This window comes from Callionymus lyra, chromosome 8 (assembly GCF_982586985.1).
Source record: "Callionymus lyra chromosome 8, fCalLyr1.hap1.1, whole genome shotgun sequence".
Taxonomy (NCBI): domain Eukaryota; kingdom Metazoa; phylum Chordata; class Actinopteri; order Syngnathiformes; family Callionymidae; genus Callionymus; species Callionymus lyra.
The window spans coordinates 22,851,865-22,876,490 of record NC_141825.1 but is presented as its reverse complement, the minus strand read 5'-3'; the positions used below and the strand labels follow the sequence as shown (position 1 = coordinate 22,876,490).

General features: G+C 37.2%; 2 protein-coding genes across 2 annotated transcripts; both read right to left on the bottom strand.

Annotated features, from left to right (window-relative positions):
- Positions 1-400: 400 nt before the first annotated feature.
- Positions 401-7,896, bottom strand: syt18b (synaptotagmin XVIIIb). The gene is made up of 5 exons (XM_087797585.1): positions 7,752-7,896; positions 5,632-6,641; positions 3,634-3,781; positions 1,052-1,212; positions 401-951 (listed from the first exon to the last, which is right to left on the bottom strand). Exons 1-5 carry the CDS (start codon positions 7,894-7,896, stop codon positions 796-798), a joined length of 1,620 nt encoding a protein of 539 aa, XP_087653711.1. The 3' UTR covers positions 401-795.
- A 1,482-nt stretch (positions 7,897-9,378) lies between these two features.
- LOC148074040 (AT-rich interactive domain-containing protein 3B-like) lies at positions 9,379-23,794 on the bottom strand. Its single transcript, XM_087797993.1, has 9 exons — positions 23,607-23,794; positions 22,070-22,621; positions 16,110-16,181; positions 15,975-16,047; positions 13,296-13,479; positions 12,786-13,036; positions 12,268-12,561; positions 12,110-12,199; positions 9,379-10,462 (listed from the first exon to the last, which is right to left on the bottom strand). Exons 1-9 carry the CDS (start codon positions 23,631-23,633, stop codon positions 10,335-10,337), a joined length of 1,671 nt encoding a protein of 556 aa, XP_087654119.1. The 5' UTR covers positions 23,634-23,794; the 3' UTR covers positions 9,379-10,334.
- Positions 23,795-24,626: the final 832 nt, after the last annotated feature.

Here is a 24,626-nt window from a genome sequence, read left to right as displayed (position 1 = left end):
AAATGAATCTACAAATTGTATTGATGCACCTTTTTCTGACAGTGTTTATGTGCACAGAGTACTTGTCCAAAGATATAACGAGGTATGCATTAATGACTTGTTTATTTTGAGTGGTTCTCAAACTAGTAATTTAAGTTACTTTTACTTGTTATATGATATAGTACAAATTAATCCAAAATCTAGAGTTATATATACTCAATAAGCCAGAACAAGTTACACAAACTCAACATCTTTAAGTTAACAAATTGTATATGTCTTTTGAGTCATTATTACTCAATATATTTAATTAATTTGAAAGTTTGGATTTTCAGTGTGTTGATGGATTTTGTCTATCAGACGACTGCAAATTGGGTTTTTTTATTTTTATATTCTTGTTTAATAAATGACAGTGAAGACTGTGTATGGAGCATTTTACAACATTTTAATGTTTAAATGTCGTAAACAAATAAACTTCTGAAAGCAATGATATAAAGAGATGGTACAATTCCTTAGTAAACTTAATTTTGTTCAAATTAAAGTTGCAAATGTACTAGGGAGTGGAAACAGCAGGAATGTAATACTGCAATAATGTGGTCATTCAGAATTTACTCAACTATACAGGAATATAATTTACTGTTTTTAATTGGTCTGAGATTAAACAGTCAAAAAAAATCATGTATTTAATAGTAAAGTCACAAAACAAACAGGTCAATATTCCGCACATACACCAATAAAATGTGTTTTAACTTAAAGTTATACACAGGCTGGAGAAAAAAGTTAATTTACTCCACTAAGGCTGATGTTGTAAGTTTGCTTTCACATGTCCGTCTCTATAGCGGGCTCGGGTTGCAGAATGTGCCACCGGCACTGCTCGGTCCGCATGCTGCACACGTCCCTCCAGTGGGCCCGTCCGGCGTCAGCGGCCTGACCCCCAATCAGCACCCGACCCAGGACTTTGTCCTCCGACAGAACCTAAGGGGAAAAAAAGTCGCTTTTACGATGGGATTCTCTTCTCATCTAAAATGATATAAATTAGATTTCAATCCATTTTATCGACACGATTGAGTCCTACCTGTACGAGGATGAACTCGACCACCAGGGGGAGCTGATGGATTTCACCGGGAGGAAGGTCAAACAGGAAGGAAGCGTTCCAAACAGTGAAGAGTCCACCCTTGTTCTCTTTGCTGTTGACTACGACGCCACCGTGGTGGACTTTCACCGCCACCTTGTATTCTGCAACCAAAATGATCCCTTGAAACCAGAACTTCTTGCTCTTTAAACTCAGTGAGTTTTATGAGCGACGACATTTACTCGAGAGCTAGCCTAGCTGAAGCTAAATTAGCTTTGACAATTTGGTAATATTTTAATAAAAGACAACATTTTTATTTTCTTAAAGGTCTTTTAACATGAGCTAACAATTAAAATCAAATAACTTATTTTAGATTCTTTATCAATTATCTACTTTTCATCTTAAATAAAGTGACATAAGCTAAAAAATTCCCGCCGCTAATGTGCTCCTATGTTTGGTCCCGAAATTCCACCATCAAAATGCTATTTTTTTTATCTTTTATTGTAAATCACGTGCAGCAGGGATTCTTACAGATCAAGAACCTAAGTGACAGCGGCTACATTGGAAATCTCCCAGGGCTAATCTTTTTGTTTATGTCTCTGGGATTAAGCGAGTTGGTCTGTGGTCATGTGATTAAAGCCGAGTAAACATTGCTTTTCAAATCTGTGATCTGGAAATATGGAAGAGAACATAAGCAAATGTCGATGATTGTATTATTTTGTAAGTTAAGGTTTTTTCATGGAAAGTCAAATGTAACAGAATGATGATGAAAATCTTAACTATAAATGAATGTACATGGCTTTTCCTTTGCTGGCCCAAATGATCCTTTGTACATGTGGAAACATGTAAAAATACATTTATGTTGAGTAGTTTAAAAACTATATTGCTTGGTCCAATGTTTATTTAAAATATATCTGAAAATATTTAATGAAGAATACATTAAAGCTTTTGACTGTTGCAGTACATTGAGGTTTACAGCATGGTGTATGTAATAAATCAAATGCTTCATGTATGAGCTATGAAGTTAATACTTACTCAGGTTAATACTAAAGTATAATTGATAAAGTATATTAAGATATTTGAAATGCATTATTGTCCTGTAAGAAGTAAAGCATTTCCTTTTATCCTCTTTTTTGACAGGATGATTTCTATCTAGACGACATCTTAAAGTCTAAAGCATGTTTTCTATTTAAAGACCTAAAGTACCTTTTAAGTATTGTTACTAAGTCACAGTTATGAAGTCTAAGGATCAACAAAAACTGTTTACTTCCAATGGCTTGGCTTATTGTTATTATTATATTATTATTATTATTATTTTTCAGAATCAGAATCAGAAAGATTTCAAACACTGGAATTAGCTGTTTTGGCATTACAGAATATAAAAATGAAATAAAAATATATTAATAAACAGAATAATTTAATTGACATTAATATAGAGTGACAATTCAATAAATAATGAATAATATATATATATATATATATATATATATATATATATATTTAATTAAACTTATTTAAACAATATTTATGATCCAAACGGCAGACAAGTAAAAAGTGTTCTTGAACCGTCATGTACTGGTCCGTATCAATCTCAGTATCTGCTGGATAATACTTATATTTCTAAAAATATGTTTGTAATTTTTGCTTTAAAAATTGTCAAAGAAACCTTACCTTGTTACAAATGGAGGCTCAGTTATTGCATTATTTGATAGATTATTACGAATTGATAAATGTAAAAATACAGGATTAAAGTAGCATATTAGTTCATGATGTCTCTATGAGCACCAAATAATATGTATTATAGTCTGGTGTAGTCCAGGAGCTATCGATGTAGCAAGTGGTTCAAATAAATAAAGATGAGATTATTGAGAGTAAAACAGTAAAATGGTTGTTTCAAATTATCCTTTAAAACTTTTACCTGATACATGTTCACATGGCCCATATTCTTACAATCTTTATTAGTCGAAAAATATGTGTTTTCTTTGTTTAGTCAGTTTTGATGAAGTCTTAAATAATCTGGTTCAAGAAATAAAAAAGCATCTTAATAGATTTGTAAAGTTGCGTTCTCTTTTCCGTTATAATTTTGAAAGCCAAAACACATTTTACCTTCAATACCAAATTAAAATTCTCTTTTGGCTTTCACTTATTGTTCATTTTACCTCCCTGCTCTTATTCAAAATATCCATTACTGTGTAATCTCTGATATGCCACATAAAAATAGGATTATGACGGATGTCTGCTTCAGAGGAAATCCTGAATATGAAACAGAGAGCACAACTAAAACTAATGGCTTCGTACACAGGATGTCCCTGTTTGTGTGTGATGAAAATAATACCTAGACGGGCTAATGCAAAAGATTACGACCATCGGATCCCTGGTCCACAGGAGATTGAAACATTTCCTGAGGATTGTGAATTGTGAAGGATTAAAACCACAATGTTATTAAAAATGGGAGTTGATTTTCTTCTGCGCTGCAAGACATGATGTAATCTTTTGAGCACTGAATGAAAATATATGAAATTATTAAACCTTTTTGGTTTATGGATTTGTTCTCTGAAGGGTTGGAAAGACTCAAGAGGGTTTACCTGATACGGAACAGAGGTTTTCTATGTTGTCAGCCCTGAGGACGGAGGCTTTGAGTTGGTGTGACCGAGAGTGATAGTGCAGCAGAACGAAGATCTGCGGAGGAGATCTAAGTCCCTTATGCCTCATTGCATCCTGGGATACACCGGTCTGTCAAAGGTGAAGAGAACAAAAGGGTAGAAATTTCATTAGGAAAGAAAGACGACATTTATTTTAGTAAAGAAAAGTGAAGAGAAAACAACAGATGTATCCGAACAGTTTACTTTAGGCTTTATATTAAAAAACTGGCCTTGAAAGATGGAAAATGGTCTCTGTCTGGCAGAAAAGTTCTCCAAATATGTTTGTTTTTCACTCCTTTTAACTTGTAAGAAGGTTTGTTTTTTGAGTAACAAATCAAATGGCAGAGGAAAATGTATTGACATGTGAACAGGAACAGGAAAATCTAGCTATTTAAATATATTTGGTCTCTTATGATAAATAAAACACAGCGCTGAAATCTCAGTGGCCATTATTGAGCCACAGCCCGGGGGTTGGGCACCTCTGAGCTGGAATGATCTATAATTACAGATGATGTAAACAGAATGATAAAACCCCGCTCTAGTCAAATTAAAGCCGATCTGGGTAAAGTGCGGACCTTTGCATGTATTTATGTGGCCCACATAAGGTCATGTAATGCCTCTGATACCTAACTAACAATTGTATGTTGTATTTAATTATATTTCATTTCACTATATGACAACACAATTTCCAATTTAAAAATATTTTACTTGAGTCTATGGTGAGTATTTCTTTTTTCTGTGAATAGTTTTAAAAAGTTACTTAAGTGTTATATAATAAAAAAAATATTTTAAATATTTAAAATGCTTATTTAGCGTTGTTAAAAAATACCATGGGCTAATGGCTTTTATTTCCTTTTTTTTTTTAGAGATGTTGCTCCTTTAGAATGGCTCAAAATAACCCCTGCTTTAGGATAGGAGTAGAATACTCTGAATATTCCTATAGATAAGGGCCAGTTTAGTCCTTTAACTAGTATTGCAGAATGGGGAGATGATTAAAATGTCACCCCAGTGACCCCCATAGCTGCTCATGAGAATATTGAACTTGTAATACAGTAGTGACTGTTTGAAAGAAATATTCTCTACAGTTTCAGTTTTTAAAATCATAATCTTTGTGTTGGGATTACATGCAATGAAAGCAGACAACATTATCTTGGAGTTAGACTTAAAGCCTTGTTTTGTTCGACCAGCTCCACTTGAATACGATTGTTGAATTTAATCATCCATTTCTGGACCTGGATGAGCAAGTGGTTCTATTTCCCGTTAATCGGGAGAACCTCCAACAAAACATCGCCATATTAAAAAAAAATGACTGAGTAAAGCTTGTATAGTATTTGCTGAAGGACACAGCGTTTCCCGAATACAAACACTTTATTAAATAAAATATTTAAAAATGAAAAATGCAAAGCCATATAATTTAGTTTAAATATTTGAGTGTCACTTTAACATGATTGCATGGATAATATAACTCCATTTTCAATTTATATTACCTATTGATTTAGCATTATAAAAATCAATATGGCTACTATATATCCTTGCGACCGAAACAGATTTAGAAAGATGATACAGAAGCCACTAAGGGCTTAAAGAAAACGGATAAAATGAGTCTATACACTAATAACAACGGAGTAGTTAGTGCAAGACAAATTTGTGAGACAAAAAAAAATCATCTTAGTCCAGATATAGATCAGTTCATGTCGATCAACTTGAAGTTCCTTTTATAAATATCGAGATTCCCAAGAACAACCAATAGAAATGATTCCGCCAGAATGTTCTGGGTCAACCCTAGTGCCTCCTCCTTGGGGGTTAATATCCAAAGGTGTGTCGGACCTCTTGGTTTTAACAAGGTCATAATTTGCTTAAACATATTTAAAAAAAACAAAGACACAGAAATTTCATAGGTTTTTTTGGACGTAACCAATCAGATATCTGTCGTCGTCTTACCTTTTCTTGCTTTGGATCGTTGGTCCGGAGCTCTTCCTTCAGACGAACCACCTGACAGTTGTGCCAGTCTCTTCCTCCACATCCGGCCTCCACCACTCCCAGTTCACTGCATCTCCTGCCCAGTGGTTCTTCTACACACACAGCTATTCTCAGAACGCATCTGAGGAGCTCCAGCACGGAGGTCACCTTGAAAACTAGACTGCAGGTTTGACGCTCAGAGCCGAGGTTGTCTTGGAGTAAAGCTTTTTTCGGACAAGAGTGCAGAGGTGGCAGACTGACCCGTAACGAAACGTCCTCTAGTTTTTGGGAGGTTCCGGTGAAGCCGAGGAAAGTGAGCGACAGAGTCTGCTGCTCCGAGGAGAAGGCCATGGTGAAGTCGAGGCAGGGTGTTTGTGATATGAGCTGTTGGCAGCCGGCACCGGTCCCATAGTTGAGGGACACCAGAGGGATCGGTTCTTCAGGCATTAAAGGGGAGAAAGCACCAGGGTTGCTGAGCCTGCTGTGCTCGTTCGCAGATACAATATCTCCGGCAACTGTGCAGCGTCTCTGAAGCGCCTTGCATGTTTTGGAAAACAGAGCTAGTTTGGGAAAAGAATGCAGGGAACCGTGGCCGGAATCTATGGGTTTGTAAAGAGGTGACGTCAGCTGCTGAGTGCTGATGCGGCGCAAAGAAAAGTAGGACTTGGGCTGTTCCCTTCGCTCAGATCCGGGCCGGGATTGATAACAGTACGGTAGAGGCGAAAATCTTCTCTGAGAGGGAGCTGGACTGGTGAAGGTGGAGGGGTACTCGGGTATTTCCCGGTCGAGGTCTTCGTAGCTGGACACGGCGGTCTCAACGGAGAGGCGAGGATTCTGGGATTTGGGCTGAGCTGGGTCTGGTTGTGCCGCCACCGCTTCCTTGTCTTCAGTTGAGGAACAGATTTGGCTTTTCCTACAACACAGTATACATCCCAGAAGCAAACACAGGCAGAAGGTGATGAGTCCAACCAGGAGAAGAACCTGAAGATGAACTGAAAGAGAATAAAACATTTCAGCAAGCAGATCTTATATATATATATATAAAATGTGTGTTTTCGTCCTTTAATCTATGCTCTTTATAGTTGCACTTTGTTATCGCTTAGTACTTTTTTCTTTTTCTTTTCTTTCCCGAAAGAGATCTAGAGGGCGATTAATAAAGTCTATTTAATCTTATCTAAAAGTAGACTTGAACTAGAAGCACTTTTCAACACAAAATCAAAAGTGTTCAGGAGAGATTTCTGATGTTGCTGAAGTTGATGGAGGATATTTAGAGCATGATTCAACTGTGCTCAAAATATAATAATACCTTACCTATATTAATGTGAAATGTTTTTGTTTGGTAAATCATACAACGAGTCCCTTGAACACAAAAAAAATATTAATATGATTTCTGTCTGTAAATATCGCTGTCTTAAAGGTGTTTTATTTTGAAGAAAGATGGCATTTTCTCTGAAATAAAATTAGCGAGTGACTCTTGAGACGTCAAGACGAAGGTTTCAGTCAAGTTTATTAAAACAAAAAACTGTACACTAGTGGAAAAATGTTCTTATGTAAAGGTTGTGAATATAATTCCCACATTAAACCGGTCTGTGGTCCAAAAAAGGTTAGTGACCCCTTCTATAAATGATGACTTCTTAGAATAAGCCTTCGTTTGATCCACACTGGATATCAACGTTTGTGTTATTTAAACAGCAAGGGTTAAGATGTTATTTTGTGAGATAAAAATTAAATAAATTGAAAAGTGGTATTGATGAACTATTTTAATGTCAATTGTGTGTGATTTTACTGGTACAACTTGTGATCAATTTATGGGAAGATAAAAATAAAAAGGCAAAGAAAGGTTTATCTCATACAATATTTTAACAAAACTAAAGATTTGTGATGGAATGCTTTAATGTTTTTAATAAAGGCAAACGTCGTCTCAAAATATTTAATAATGAATTGCCTAACATTCTCTATTATTTATAGTTGTATACCAATATAATGCATCATTATACTAAAAGATGTTTACCATGTTGTGACATCTTTGTTTTAGCAAACTTGCATTAGCATCTTTATTAAACATTAAAAATTATTAAGTGACTTGTTTTCAAAAGTATTACCTTCCAGGTTTTTGGTGAAGAGAACCTGTACCAGGAGCCAGAAGAAGAGGATGACCATGACGGCCTCGATGACACCTTTGCAGCAGAACAGCAGCACAGACTGCCACAGGGGCTGACCCGGGTACTCCTCATCATGATAAGGCATGGTGCCAGAAACCTGTATTATACTATCTCGGATAATCCACACACAGGGCAGACATTCAGCGAGTCATTCCAGTCGTAAAGATCCATCCTGAGGGTCAGTTCAATCCATGATTCTCCTCCAAGATCCAGCGCAGCATAAGGACATCTACATTCCCAGTCATTGCTGTCAATATTCCAGAGAAGCCGTTTTATTTAATAGAAACACAACAGGTATAGTGTCAAAATACCATTGGAGTCAGAGGATAGTAAACTGTCATCAGGATGAAATCCCCCCCGCTTGCTCTGTGCTGGGCGGGACAGTGGGAGGAGATAGTTATAAATCCTCACATTGTGCCTTTAGCATCTGTCGCAGGCGGTGACACCGCAGCATAGTCATACATCTGTAAATCCCTTCTTCATCTTTTGACCTTTTGGAACATCAACAAGGGTCATCAACTCTCTTCCAGTCCAGTCTTCCTTTGATTTAATCCCCAGGGATAGAATTGAAAATATGATGCATTTTTTGTGTCAAATACAAGATCAACTTCTATTGTTGCAGTAACGTAGAATTCTAATCATTCATACGTTAGAGCGTAAATGCTGAATAAATAGGAAATACTGCCCTCTCGTGGCTAAAAGATTATCTCCGAGATTTGACGTTTGATGCAGGTTGATAAAGGGTTAGTTCACCTAAAATGTACTCATTTTCTACTCAACCTCATGTCTTCCAAGGGTTGGGATTGTTTTCAGAGAAATCTGTTTCTTTTTATAAAGAGTTATAGGCAGAAATGTATGTCCATGTTAATGTAGCGAGTTCAGTTGTCTTCGTCTTCATCAGCAAAAAGACACTTACAAACACCCACGTGTAACGTCCATTTTTTATTGAAGCCTTGACAAGAGGAATTGCTCCAAAAAACTTGAACACTTCTGTATATTTTAATCTTTTTTTTAGCGGAAGTCACTTGCAATGTGTTTTGATTAAACCAAAGTGTTGATAAAAGTGTGTCTTAAATAGATGTTGCACTCTATTGTATCATCAGTATGTGTCGGTTTGTACAAAACTATTCATTGAAATATTAATTTAATAATTATTTTTTTAATTATATTAAGCCCCGCCCACTGAAAACGCCTCATCTTTCCCGAGAGAAATCTTGTTTACCATAACCCCACCCACTCTGCTGTGATTGGTAAAAATTAAGGTTTGTCACTGCACGTCATCAATACTGCAAGTCTTCACCTCCAAGGGACTCGTTGTATAAACAAAGCGTGGTCTGTTTATAGCTGGCTGGAGGCATTACTTCATAATGGACTCCACTCTCGTAACCTCTTGAGACAATGCAACATGGAGGTATATGGATGATTTTAAGTGCCTTTTTGGCGTAGATCAAGACAACTGAGCTAAAGTTGCCACATAAAAATGAACAAACATTTTTGTCTCCAACTCTAAAAAGGAACAGATTATTTATTTTTGAATGAAACGAAAAAGAAAAAAAACACTTCATCACAAACACACTCAATTGTTTAATTCCTCATGACCAACATTTTAATCAAAGACCAAAAACAGAGGTTCTGGTTACAAAAGTTGTCAGGTTCACAGTGAGATGCAATTATATTTGATTGTCCACATACAGTACACGACGTCTCCGCACACAGCTGCGTGAAGAATTGCATATTCATCTATAGTGAGGTAGCACTGGTTCAGTGTTCAACCGCCTCAAGCCTGAGGTCGTCAATGGTACATTCTTTGCGTTTATAAAAATACAGCACAACAACTCACCTACGGAGATTGAGAGAGAACTGCGGCGAGATTCCTGAGACCAGAAGATTCTACATCATCATGACTGATAATTCAATGAGGTATATACGGTCTTACATGTGATGCTGAGAAAAAAAAAACAACCTCTGAATCTGACTAACTTCACAGACACAAAATCTATCGAGGTTTCCAAACAGAGCTAAAGCATTAAATAGAAAACACTTTACAAAAAAATGGTTGTAGATTCCGTTTGAGTTCACTGTGGTGATCCCTGAAAGTTGCCGTGACACCCACCGGTTCTAAACTATGACAAATACGATATGGCTTCAGCTTACAGACAGAATATTCAGCAAAAGGCTTTTTGGTATTATTTAGCTGCACTTTGGGAACCTCAGGGTTTAAGTGAGGACTAAAGTGGCAGATTGATACATGATAATCTAGCAATTAAATAGTGAGAGTCTCACTGGGTATTTTTAGATATATATATTTTTTTACAACAAAACACTACCAGGCACTAGTTAAACCGTGTGATGAAAAAACTATATGGAAAAGAAAAAACGTTGACATTTAAAAAGCAACATTAGACATAGAGTTACACGTTTTGCCGATATATGAGGTACTACACGGTTGGATTGATATCACCAACAAAAACCACTGATGTTGACGTGTTTTTCTAAAAAAAACAAACACTCCGGCCTCAAGCCTTAGTTTGGTCCCTTGGATGAAGTGGAGGATGAGGAGGAGGGACTGTGGGATGAGGAGAAGGCACTGAAACCACTTTTTCCCGCCTGAGTCGCAGCAGGAGCAGCAGACTTCTGAGCGAACAGTGTTCCTGCAACGTTGAGAGAAGCATCTCAATATTATTGCTGTGAACAATTTAAAGCAAAGGATAGGAATGAAGGTTGTACACAAGGGTATCAATTTTTATAATTCTATTTATACAATTCTTTCCACCCGTCTGCTGTCCGGATCATGAATATTGTTTAATATAATTTAATACATTTGGTTTTCTTGAGTTTTTTTCATTATTTATAATGATTGATTAATTTATAATGATTTATCATTTTATGTTGACACCACAATAAATCCCAGTGTTGTGTTTACGACACTGGCAATAAAGGTTTTCTGATTCTAACATTAATTAATTCTAACAAAAAGGAAATTTTACAACACATAGTAAAAATCTTGTTTTTTTGGCTTTAGTAAATTTCAACTCAAATCATCTTACAGAAAAAAAATAAAGATGAAATCATTTTCAGTATAAATATACTGTCAATTATATAAATAATTGCAGCAAAAACCGCTCATTTTAAAAATTATATTTTATATTTTTCACTAAAAAAAATAGTACTCAAAGAATAAATGTCTAATTTCCAATTTAAATTAAATATTAAAAAAGCTCTGCTACAAAATGCTTCAATTGAAACAGACCAAATCACTGGTAAAAAGTTACTTACAACAGAACTGGTTTAAATTAGTTTAAATCAATTAACACACAATTAAATTCTGTTTCTATTGTAACACACGTTGCCCTGTCAGTATTATATTAGGTTCAGTATTACATTATCTTCTCAACATCAAAGGAAAGTAGCCATTAGGAAGAAAGGTGTCTATAAGATTTAATTGAGCCTTTACCAATATTAAATGTAACAGAAACCGCAAGCTAAATCTATCCTTACATACGAAATAAACCTAAAAACATGCGTCTACTTGCTCTGTGCTGTAAATCGCACATATTTATTTCTTATGTGGTAATATCTACTAAGGAAAACTCAACAAATCTACATTTAAAAACCCTCTTGGCCTCTTCAAAGCCGTTTCATATCAGCGAGGAGGAGACAATCGACCATTGTTTTTAAAGCAGCACTATGCAAGACTGAACATATTTGTTTCTGGCTCCCCCCAGTGTTAAAACAAGCGTAATTGCAATCTTGTGAAAATGTATACAAAACATGAGAACAGCACTTTTAAGGTTGGTTTCCTGTTTTATCTTGAAACTTCAAAAAGCTCCTCTCAGTACTTCAGTCATTATGGAAATGAACGTAAATTATATCTCTGAATCACTGCTGTAAAATATTTAGGCAAAGTTAAAATAATAGCTACAGAGAACCACTGTGCGAGTTATTACTTTTCAAAATAAAACCAATCATAGCAGAAAATTTGCAAACTTAAAATATACTGTTTAAATGTTACATAGTACTGCTTTAATAGTTTTGCCATTTGTTATATATGAATAATAATACATGAGTTCTCTATAGTGCTCTTTAAGGTACACAAGGACAATTTACATAAACGAAAAAAAATGTTTCGGATTACATACAGGTATATACTGAATGAGAAACACTAGAAAAAAACCTGGAGAAGTAGAAAGGAAAAAGGAGAGATGATGGAAAATGATTTATCAGGTGATTTTTGAAAGACGGCTTTGAATCAGCATTAAGGAAAGAAGTAAATATGAAAGATGATCCCGTCAACTCACCAGAGTAAATGGTTCCGTTCACTTCCACTGACATGCTGATGCTGGCGGCTCCATTGGTGGAGATGCTCAGAGACATATCCTGTTTGTTTTCTGCAGGAAGAGCCCAAAAGCATGAGCGTCCTGTTCTTATGACATCATCAGGAATATAGTTAGCTCACCATGTCCATTGTTGAGTTTGAGGTTCATGGGGTTGAAGTGGGAGGCCATTGCCAGCAGGTTTTGTTGGAGCGCATGCTGCATCAGACGCTGCTGCTCCTCTGCCAGTCGCATCATTTTCTTCTCGGGTCCCTCTGCGGCGCCCCCTGCTGTGCCTCTCTCCAGACGTTCTCTGAGGTGTTCCAGGGTCGCCGCTTGGGCCAATTGTTGCTGATGCTGCTGCTGCTGCTGACTCAGAGCCAGCGCCACGGGCAGCCGAGCAGGCATGATGGGAGCAGGAGAGTCATCTGAAGACACTTAAAAAAATAAAAATGGAGATTAAATCTGGATTCATTTGATTTCGTTTTATGAGTCATTATGACGGCACAAGATCCTCTAGGGGTAAATAAAACCCGACACACATTTATAAAAAGTTACAAATGATCCCAGAAAGACAAATAGTAGCAGATGCCATCTTGTGGTTTTCAACTCGTGATCAAAACATGTGGCGACAACATTCAACTACACAGACATCCCACACCTTTGCTTCTCTTGAAACTGGGGCTGGCCATCTGATTGAAGTCGTGGTTGCCCGTGGCGGTGGGCGGCATGGTGGGCGAGGACAGCAGGGCGTGGGGTCCGGAGCTCGGCGAGGGAGAGTAGCGGTACAGACTGTTGGTGTAGCTGGGACGTCGACCCTCTCGGCGGTTGTTGTCGATGGCGGCCTGCAGCTCCCCGGGAGAACTGAGGCCCTTTTTATCACACTCGAAGGCGTACAGATACTTCATGTATCTGGGAAATAACAGAGATGAATTTCTTCAGTTGACTCGTCTTCCGTCTCCAGCTGAATTATTTCTGTAAATCTCTCTGACAAAACAGATCTTTTCAATAAACATAATCAGATGATGTTCTTGAGTGTGTCATCTAGTGGCTGGTTGTGATAAATAAGAGTAGCTAGTTCGATGTTAGCCTCGCCGAGACGGGAACCAGCCATCAAATAATTGACAGTAAGATCAAATAAAACACACTTTCACTTGTGTGTTTCACCTACTGTGTGCGAAGTGTGAAGGCTGCGCTGGTGATAGACGTGGGGAGATTGAGACCCCTGGTGATCTCCCTCCAGATCTTCTTGTTGATGACCTCCACCAGGCCTCCCTTCTCTGTCACCAGCCGGTACAGCTTGTAGAGGTCCAGCACCTGCTTGGCCATGATGGGAATGCGGTTGACTGGCGTCCCTGAAACACGAACGCGACATAAAGATTAACACGATTATTGAGCTCGTAACTATAACTTGAACAATCGGAACTAAACGCAGAAGAAATATTTACACATATAACGTAAAGTAAATAAATCATGATTTTTACATCTACCAAGGAAGTTCAGTTTTTACATTTATAAGGCAGAGAAATCATTGTAAAGTGATATAAACTGATTACAGCCGATGTTCGTCAAATAGGACAAGGAAAAGTTGAGAACATTTTGGTGGCATTCTGGATTACCATCTGGATCGTGTAAACTGGCCTCTTGACCACACCCTAGTGCCTGAGTCTGACCATAGTTTTCTACATGTTTTGTGACACTACTGCCACCCGCTGTCCTATTGAGCTCATTAAATCTGAATCATTCAAGGTCAACTAATGTGTTGTGCGTCTTAAATTGATCTTGGACACATACTGACGAGTACAATTGGTCTGTTTTTACAAAACTCTTTTCATTAAAATATTGACAGTAGAAAATCATCTTAAGCCCCGCCCACTGGAAACACTTTTCAGGAAATCTTGTTTGCTATAACCACACCCACTCTCCTGTGATTGGTCAAATATAAAATTGGCCCGTTTACAGTTGGCTGGAGGAGGAGTGAAGCCATTTTTGCGCCATAATGGACTCCGCTCTCGTAACCTCACGTTCACCCAGATTTCAGACGAACTTTATAACGTAATAAATTGAAAAATTGGTCATGATGAGGAACTTATTGCATCTTGGAGAGCAAGATTTATTTGAAGCATAAGTAACAGTAAGTCAGGGGAGTTATTTGCCCGGGGATTTTATAAGATGTAAAATGTTTACTTTTGAATTAATTTTCTCTCTGTCTCTCTGACATGCTTAAATGGACTTAATAGGGTGTTTGGCAGTTCGCAACATATTAACCAAACTGATATAGAAGTTGCTAAGAGCTAAAAGTAGGCCAAAAACCTTTGAGGACTTGCAACTTTTAAAAGTCTGTAACTTGATTAATATTCAAGCTACAGAACTCTAATTTAGTTTCACACCTTCTTTGGATTGAGACAAAGACAAAAACATGTTGATCCCAAGAAGATCTCTGTAGGACCCCTTTACCCCCCATTATAGAAATGCTAAACAGAAAGGTATTACATGATCAAATAAAACATACAAATGCAAAGATAAAAAGGTGAAAATTTCAATCTAGTTGGAAATGAGCTGCTTGACAGATGTCTGCCTTTCGCATGAGATTCATTTTTCACATGTTACTTTCTTTATTAAAGCAAGGCCTTTCTGGTATTTTCCACACATACAGGAACCTTGATTGACATCATAACAAATCTAAAATATATTTTACAGCAAAACTGAACATATTTTTTCAGAGGTGATTTTATAAAGAAACATGAATTATGCAACAATAATATCATCAGATCTATAAAAAGTACCAGGTATTATCAAGTTAAAAATAACATCCAAATGCAAAGTACAGATGATACTAATAAGGATAATAATTTGAATTCTAAACGTATAGTTGTCCTTGGCCTAAATGTATTTTTTATTCTGTAGAAGGTCAATGCAAAAAGGAAACATCTTCTATTAAAGATTTTTTAAGTTTTCAAGACTTCTCTAACCGTTCTTTATAATGTTCATAGCATGACATGAAAAGCCAGATTGAGAAAAAGTAAAGACGTATTGAATACATCACATGTAAACGACACGTCAGATGCTACACGTGTGCGGCGAGCAAGTCATTAGATTCTTCTCCTCCTTGTAGCTGCTAGTTGATGTCAGGTAAAATGGCTTACCGTAAATAATCGGCATAGTAAGCCTCATGCAATTAAGTTGTTTTGGGAGAATGGGGGGTTGGGCGAATTCCACAACCATAGCTCCGCCGGCGTATTGATCAGGAGCAGCGGAAGGGAGTGATATTGAGCAGTGTCATGCCAGCAGCGCTGACAGCTAACCCTCCCCATCCCCGCCCGGAGTTAAGCGATTTAATGAAGGAGGCTAAATCAAGTTGGAGCAATAAGATTAACATGTTCTTAGGATAAACACATGGCATCAACAAACGCACACATTCGGCACGACGATGACCTTTGTCCCAGCGTAAGCCGGTCAAATAGAGCCCGGCCACAGGTAGAAAGGTTGTGTTATCTCGGGAGTGAAAGAGAAGGAAAGTCAGCAACATATATTTTTCTCTTAGGGAAGATGACATCTGCTGTATTTTAATTTATAATGCATCAACTCCAAGACTTTTTCTTAAGAAGTAGGCAATTTCTGGAATAAAAGTGAAAGGAAGTCTGATTTTTTTTTGTTCCTTTTCCCCCTTTTTCTTTATTAAGCCGCACACCACAATCACAAACTCATGATACATGTGTGAATAGTTTGCACCAAAGAGACATGTACTGCATCCCTCTAGGACTGTTATCACATGCTTTCCCAATCGTTCTTACCAAGCAGCATAAAGAAGTCACACTTAAGAGTGCAAATAAATATCCATTTCTCTTACCTCGCTTCTGCATGAAGACGAACAGCTCATCCAGAAATTCCTTCCGTTGTGGGTCATTATCCAGTTCATAAAGCTAAAAAGAAAGTTGCTCATGTAACAGTAGCAGACATATTTGTGTGTATTAAACCATCGAACCTTGGCAAAGTCTCTGGATGATTCTCGTGCTTTTCCGCCGTCAGCATCATCCGACCAGATCCCACCGGCTCTCTACGAAAAACACCAAACTTAATTATTCAGGTCAAAACAAGTTACTTTAAGAAAAAACAAAAAACAGATGATGCAGCTTTTAATAAATATATATATATCTATCTATCAATGTCAAACTCAAGGCCTGGGGTCAAAATGAAGCCACCATGTTATTATAAATGCCCTTGAGAGTTTAAAAATGAACATCAATACTCCTATTTTAATTGGAAAAAATACAGTTTATTGTAACGCACAAGATTTGACGGACTGTTTCCGGCAAACAAACACTTAAATGTGAAAAAAGATCAAATTAAAATTCCACTGAAAGAATGAAACCGTAATCTGATTTATGCTTCGAGTGTGTCTGGTATTGTGAGTCAGTGATGAAGAAGAAGCAGTTTTAAAGCAACCACAGAAAAGCTCAAATTAGTTTTAAATAATTAAAATGTTAATTGACTTCCCATTTCTCCCTTTTATTGATTAGGTTTAAAACCTCTTTAAAAGTAAATGACTTAATATGTTTATTATTGTAAAACAAACTTCAACTGACATAATTAAAGTCATTCTCAGATGTTGTTTGTCTTTTTTTTTTTTTAATCAGTAATCGAAAAATAATTGTGTTAAAAATACTAGATTACATACTGATAAAGTGATAAAGGAATCTGTACTACATGTTTTTGTACAACCAAGCTACTTTCAAAAAGGTTTTTATTAGTACTGAAGTTTCCTTTACTACAGTTTTTTCTACTTAAACTCTTGTGTTCAAGTCGTGTACTAAACTGCAGTTTTGCTTTTACTTTTGTGTTGTGTACTGTACTGCAGTTTTTTTTACTTTCACCCTTGTGTTGTGTACCTTACTGTAGTTTTTTCTACTTTTTTGTTTTGTATTTTAATGTAGCTTTTTTCTCATTCTACTCATGTGATGTGTACACAACTGTAGTTCTTTCTACTTTTACTTGTGTTTTGTATTTTACTGTAGGTTTTTACAACTTTTACACAAAAGTGTCTCGCATTTGTACTTGCGTGTTCTGTAATATTGTATATAGTTTTGTGTCCTTGTACTGTAGTGTTGTGTTCTTTATTGTAGATTTTGTCAACTGTTGTGTACTTTTTCAATCTTTTACTATTCATTCTTCAAAACTCAGTTTCCAGGCTGCACGTGTTACAGTAGTGTGGACATATAAATACTCGCTTTTTTCAAGTCAGTGTTTGTTTAAAGCTTCACCCCAAGAGCAGCACATAAAGAAAGGCCTCATCTCGCATTAGTTGTGAAGTTTTGACATGTTATTCCTCCATCACCCCCCCCCCTTTACATGACAGTTAAAGGTTAAAAATGTGAGTGGAGGGCAGTTTGTGTGCAACTGTGTGGAAGAGCCCGCTTAGATGTATTGTCCCGCCAACACACGTTACAGCTGCACATATACATGGTATGGATGCAGTTTCAAATTAATAATTGATGACAAGGATGCAGCGAGAAAGTAATTTTACATGATGCAAATAAGCTTTTAGAGCAATCGAGTGGATCCATATGAGCACTCCCCTAAATTAATGAATCAATAACCAGCTAAATGGATCATTTATTATTATTTGTTCCTGTAAAACATGGTCACGTCATTAAGAAAACCAACGGCAGTAAAGTAAATGGTAGTAAAAATGTTCTCGACCATTGCATACAACAACGTTTTTAAGTACAAACCTTTTCATATAATTATTATAGTGTATCTGGTAAAACAGCAATGCTAACTGATTCTATATTTTAAATATGGTTCCAATAGTATATTACTAATTTCATCTTAATAATAAAAATAAATGTTTTGTATGTAATCCTACAACACTAAATATATAGCATCAATAGCTAGCGTTTATAAAAAGCACAGCAACTGTCAAATATTTAAGAGAATGACTAAATATTCAGACACAACAGATATCGAGTTTAGTAAATTTGTCCATCATAGCCAAACAGATAAAATATTCATATGGTTTTATCTATAATCAAATGATATACTTTATAAGATAATATTAACAGCACTATTATTGTTTTCTTTAAATCATATATATATATATATATAGATATATATATTAGTTCTATAATAGTTTGCAAAAAAGTGTGTTTCAAATAAAATAATTAGATTTTCTAATTACAATTAACACAGAGATATTAACTGCGTTTGGTCACTTTTACGTTGCAACCAAACTTTCTGCCACTCCTCCGCACCGCTCAAGGAACAATACAATTATACAAAATGACTGAGGACAAGAGGCTACAGTTGATTTCAGCAGCTTTTAAAGCAGATGTTTGTTTCAAAACAAATTAAAGTAGTTACGACTTCGTCCATAGTCATGTTGTCTGTAAATTATGCAACACCAGAGTCAAGTACTCGACAATACTACAAATATATTCTTGTTCCTACAGTATCACAATATATCGTATCGGTGCCCCTGTATTGTGATACGTATCGGCAGATTCTCACCAATACAAACTACTAGTTGGAAGGAAGCTAGCGTAAACAAGAAGCTAACATTACTAATTGCTAAAGTGCCAAGCAAACACCATATAAGCTAGTTCTGCTTTTTTTTTTCTTTTTTTTTTTACATACATTACATACAAGAAATGTCCAAACAAATGAAAAAACTATATGTACTATAACTACGTAATTTACAGTTGTAGATTCTTTAAAATCGAAAAAAATCTCATGGTTCACGATACAAATCATCACCAAAATAAACGTTTCTTACTTTTTAAAATGAAAGGAAAACTGATGGAAGCAACTATATAAAACAAACTTTGCACACCTGCGAGTATCCCTTTAAACTTTATATATTTTTCATCTCCACCAATTAAAAACTAGAGTCAACGGTTGGATCACTGCACATTGTGATATAAACAATGTTGTTATTGTCATTCACGTTTCTACTTAATATGCATGATAACACGCTGTGTGTTCACTTGTTGTGCAAACATCAGCATGTACCGTTTCATCACATCAGCGATAAAAACACGTGGGAACCAATAAACTGCTGCAGTCCAGCTGCAGATCTTCCCTGGTGTTTACAGTCGAAACACTACACTTGCTGACCCACAATAAACCACATTGTTTTACCCTTAAACGGCTGCTTTTTTAAAGTGAATTTTTTTTTTCTGCCTGCTCACTTTAAAAGAACCACAGTCATCCCCGTGGTGACTGAGGAGTTGTTGTACATGCAATAGCTTCAAGCTTCTAATAAAGGCCTCACACCAACACCCCCCCCCAACAGAAGGCCTATTGACGGGAAGGTAGATAAACATCCCAGTCTTTTCACCATCAAATGGAAATAAAACCCTTCCCCCCGTATTGATGAGCAAGTGAGACCTACTGTGGATCTATTAACAAAGAGCTTTCAGTTAATTGCTCACAGAGCTTTCACACATGCAGCCCTGGGAATCCCGATAGTATTCAGTATGTAGGTCAGGAAAAGGTTTCTTTTGTTTCATTTAAAAGGATTGCTTTTATTGCCCAACTTAGCATATTAAATAAAATCAGTGATTTTTAACACCACCCAATCAAATTTGAATTTATTGACTAGAATGCCACTTATTTGTCCTCTAATTATATTAAGCAGCTGCGATGAAGAAAAAAAGCCTAAATGTGGTAATGAGATTAATCAAATATCACTCAAATGGTGCAGCAGAGCAAGAGGGGAAAAGGTATCCCTTGCATGTTTCAAAGTAACAGCAGGGGGTCTATATTTTTAATATGAATCAAATTAATGGCCCCCGGTCCTTCCATGTGGATCACAATCATTTATCCGGCTCCTTGCTGTGACCGGGAGCTAATGGGGGCTCTTTAACCCCGCCCACGTCACATTTATAGGCTTTACAGTGAGACCGCACACGAGGAGGGAACAATGGCCGTCTAGCGCGGCGAAGCATCTTTATAGACGCAGAGGAGAAGACAATGCAGTTACAACAATGTGCAAACATGAGATTGTGTCATCGCTGCGACCAAGGCTTCAGTTTCGCTTGAGACCAATCAACTATGATTTAGATTCGAGTACAAGAATCTAATCAAATTAGATTCTATCCTTTTTAATGGATAAGCTTTTTTAGTAATGCACGACTAAGAAGACAATTTGTTTTCTTTACTAAATAATTGTATTATTATTAAAATAAATGGGAACCCTAATATATTAAACAATAGTTTAGTACCAATTTTATCACTTCATATTCTGCTTTTCTATTGCTTATTATTATTTATCCTATGCTTTTATTCTGCACTGACACCACAAAAAAAAATCCCATGTTGTGTTTTCTTCAATATTTATGCCTCCAATTAAGACTTTTCTGGCCATTTTGTTACGACTCCTTTGGTCACTTTCCTTTGTAGTTCGGCAGCTATAATTCGTGCTTTTTATTGCCTAATATCCTGCCGTCCACTTCCTCACCTGTGAGACAAAAGGCTTATCTTATCTTAAAAGACTATGAAATGAGTCGTCACCACCGAGGCAATATACTGCATTGATTACTTGCATCTGAATCAAGTGTTGCTAAGCAACAAGTAATGTATGCAAAGCCGGACACAGCATCATCATCATCGCAGCGGATCTCATTAAGATTGTCGTCAACAGATTCTCGCCGAGATCGGAAACTGCAAGTCGCAAGAACGCGAGTGAGGGTCAGAGGTGTGCGAGTCCTGGACAGTTGTGCGTCACTGAGACTACAGTAAGTTTATGGGCCGTCGCCTGCTGGTATGCTGCGAGGCAAAAACCCAGCTGTCCTTCTGCCCCGAGGCCTCATTAATCTGCATGTAGTGTATTGACGTGGGGCCTTGTCAAGGCTCCACAAATATCGGCCCCCATGGCCAATAAACGTGACCCTTAATACAAACAACACATAGGGCGAGTTTAAGAAATGACAACAGGTGAGCCACACGTTAGGCAGCACCGGCTCTTGCAGTTAACCTCACTCCATAAATACACATCATTAATCCCCAGCTCTCCCCTGAAAAACCACATCTCCGATCGGGCCGGGACCTACGGCTTTGAAGAGGCACTATTGGAAAGCAGCCAAGATCAGCAATTAGCCGGCCCGGTGGCAAGAATCAAGACACGAGGTAGAGTTTGCTCAAACGAAAGAACTCTGACCCGAGTGCTAATTTAATAGCATCAAGCTTAGGCAGGATGCCAAAGAAAATAAAACAAGGACTCGCGTTCCCTGCCTGGGCAATTAATACACTTAATAGTTAGCGAGAGAGGATGCACACAGGTGTCCAATGTTTGCTTCGACACGACCGCCGATCGTTAAATTTGTGTTTAGTGGAGTAAGTGTGTTTACCTATAAACATGTTTAGAGTAAAATAACCCCACATATGACGCATGGATATCAGGGTTCAAATATGATGTGGATTGTAAATAAACCCCCACCTTGAATACATTTAAAGTGTATATATAAATATATATATATATATATTTACATTTCGGCTCAATGTTTACGCCTGCGACCTTTGGATGCACCCTGTGAATCCTTATCTCATGTCTGAAAAAGGTTAGGAACTTTCATCAGAAGTGAAGAAGGGAGATTAAGAGGGACATATAAACATGAAAATGTAAATCATGAATAGTTGGACTGAAGATTTACCGGACAAAACATTTTTTTTAAGAATGGACAGGATCGGCTGTGTCGAGCTAAGAAGCTACTTCCGCGAAAGATTCAGGCCTTTATCTTGAGAAAATCTAGACTTCTGAGTCGGTTGTTTACGTTAACCATAAATGCACTGAATGAATGACCATAAAAGGAATTCCATAGCCAATGACATCATAAACAACTGCTTTGTTATCATTTTAAAATAGACATACATCTAGTCCACAAAAGATGGAATGGTAAAAACATTGTGTTTATATTAGGCATCAGTGCTCCGAGAGCATCAACTCACTTGTTTGGTTTGCTCATCGAAGCTCCAGTCGGCGAAGCCGTTGGGTGAGGTGAAGGACGGTTGTTCCACAGGAGACATCTCCTTCTCCTCCTGCTCTTGCTTGATGGCCGGCGGCTGAGTCAGTTGCTTCCCGGGCGTCACCAGAGGAGACGCGTATGAATTCACGGCGTATGCGGGGACTTGTTGCGTTTGCTTGATTTGTGGATAAGGAGCTTCGGTCTCCTCTTCCTCGTCCTCCATGTCGTCGTTCTCCCCCGGATCCCCAACGTCCTGCTCATCGTCTGATTCGTCGTCGTCCTCCATCCCTCCCGGGTTGTAGTTGGCCTGGTGCTGATATGTTTGTCCATCTGCTTTGCCAAACAATGGAGAGCCGGCGGCTCTGGCCGCGGCGGCGTGTTGAGCAAACAGGAACTGAGCTTGGAGAATGCGCTTCTCCTGCAGACTCAGGTCCAACTTGCCCCCGTGTTGTCTCTGCAACTGTTCCATCAACATATCCAGTTTGACTCCGGCAGGACCCGGGGCTGCAGAACTACCTTCCTCGGGCAAGGAGGACTGGAAAACAAACCCACTTTTTAAGAAACGAGTCTTGATGTTCTTTAATTAACAAGAGATTTACTTAAGTACATTTATTCATTAAAATGACATTCAATGATTAAAAACCTGTTTTTTTGAGAACATATTGGCCGAGGATGTTTTCAGATAGAACTAGAACAATGCAAATATTAACTAATGTGACTTGTAAATGCATCACATGTATTTAAGGCCCCTTCCACCAGTGTGTGTGTAAAGGGGGTCTCGCACGTGAATCCAAATGTATATTCTGCACACTTACGTTGATTGAAATCAGAATTTCTTATCCTTGTCTTCATAAGTTTAAGTGTTGATTAAATCCAGCTGCATTTATACTTATTTACCACCTTAATTATCTGTATAACTCAGAAATACAACATGTTTAAATTGAGTATATGAAGGTAACTATAAAATGTAATCCTTTTCTTTTTTAATAGGGCATGGATGTGTTTAAACATGAAAAAAAATAATTTGATGTTTATTTAATAAAATGCATATTAATCGTGTAAAACAAAATAAAAGCTTCATTTAAATACAGCAAAACAAAAATCAATTCATTTTAATTCCATTTTAAATTCAATTAAAGGTTTAACGATGTATTTAATGAAGAAATAATAGTCACAATTTACAGTTGAGTGTTTAGATTTAATTAGAATAAATAACTGTTTTTTAAGCTGAATAAAAAATAGAATAGTCAGTCCATCTCTTGTTCTCATAATATCGATATGGTCTTTGTTTTAACAGTCAACTGAATTATCAACATCTACTTTTGAATCGCTTTTTTTTCGACGTTCGTTTCACACATTCGATGAGAGTGAACAACTGTGGTTTCTGAAAGTTTCCTGGAAAAAAACGATCGGACTCAACAAACGCTCGCAAAACGAAACAACAAAAAAAAAAACAGTAAAAGGTGAGATTTTTCTGCAGCTTTGTTACAGTAAGAAACACGACGGTCGTCGACACTCACCGTCTGGGACTTGGAGTAATCCATCATCGCGAACCGGTCGTTTCTACTTTCTTTCTTGCGGAAGAGGGAACCCTCGTCGCATGACCTCCTTTTAATAGAAAAAACCGACGTTCGTGGAGGTGAAATGTGACTGAAGGAGCCCCTGTGGCGAGGAGGCCGGAGAGAGCTGGAGGAGGGGTCGCGGGAGAGCTGAGCGCTTCACCTCCTGGTGGTCACTGCGCATGGAAACTCTAACATTCCCTGGTTGTGTCTCCCCCAGCCTGCCTCCTCGCAGACCCGCCCCCCGAGAGCTCCCGCCCGGCTCGTAAACCGCCTCTGCCCGCCTGTCTCTGGAGTGGCCACTTCACAAGGAAATCCCACCCCAAATCCACCCAAAACCGCCTCTAATTCTGGCCTTTTTACACATGTGTGCGGTGGCTGTGAAGAAACATTCGAGTATTTATAGAAGATTTATTATAAAAATAAAAAAACAACCTCTAAGAAAACGGTTTTCGTAAATAGTAAGTACCATGTTTTAAAAATAATCTTTGTATATGATTTAAAAGCTACTTTATGCATCTACCTGACTTCAATGAGGCATTAAACAAACATTATTATAAGACAAAAACTTCCTGAAATTTAGGAGATTAGAAACTCCACCACCCCATAACAACATGGTAGTTTTTAAAGAATGAAAATAATAAGGTAAGGTAGAACTTTATTGATCCCTCAGGAGGTCTCCTTCAGGAAATTGTTTTTTTCCCAATAGCCACAGCAAATACAGCAATTTTCATAAAAAAAAATCAAAATAAAATAAGAACAAGAAAATAGAGAAATAAAGAGAAAGAACAAGATGATATAATCTAAGTCTAAAGATAAAGATAAAGAACATAGATCAAAGAAAAATAAAAAAGACAAAGGATACAAAGATATATAAATATATATATATATATATATATATATATATATATATATATATATATATATAACTATATAGAATAGTCAATGTGTTCCTGTGGTAAAATGTCCTTTTAATTGTTA

Coding starts and splice junctions, on each gene's coding strand:
- LOC148074040 (XM_087797993.1), bottom strand. CDS start 23,633: ATGATGGATTACTCCAAGTCCCAGACG. Junction 12,562..12,785: donor CAGTTTCAAGAGAAGCAAAG/GTGTGGGATGTC, acceptor TATTTTTTTAAG/TGTCTTCAGATGACTCTCCT. Junction 10,463..12,109: donor GAACGGAACCATTTACTCTG/GTGAGTTGACGG, acceptor TCAACGTTGCAG/GAACACTGTTCGCTCAGAAG.
- syt18b (XM_087797585.1), bottom strand. CDS start 7,896: ATGCCTTATCATGATGAGGAGTACCCGGGTCAGCCCCTGTGGCAGTCT. Junction 6,642..7,751: donor CTTCACCAAAAACCTGGAAG/GTAATACTTTTG, acceptor ATTCTCTTTCAG/TTCATCTTCAGGTTCTTCTC. Junction 952..1,051: donor TCGAGTTCATCCTCGTACAG/GTAGGACTCAAT, acceptor TTTTCCCCTTAG/GTTCTGTCGGAGGACAAAGT.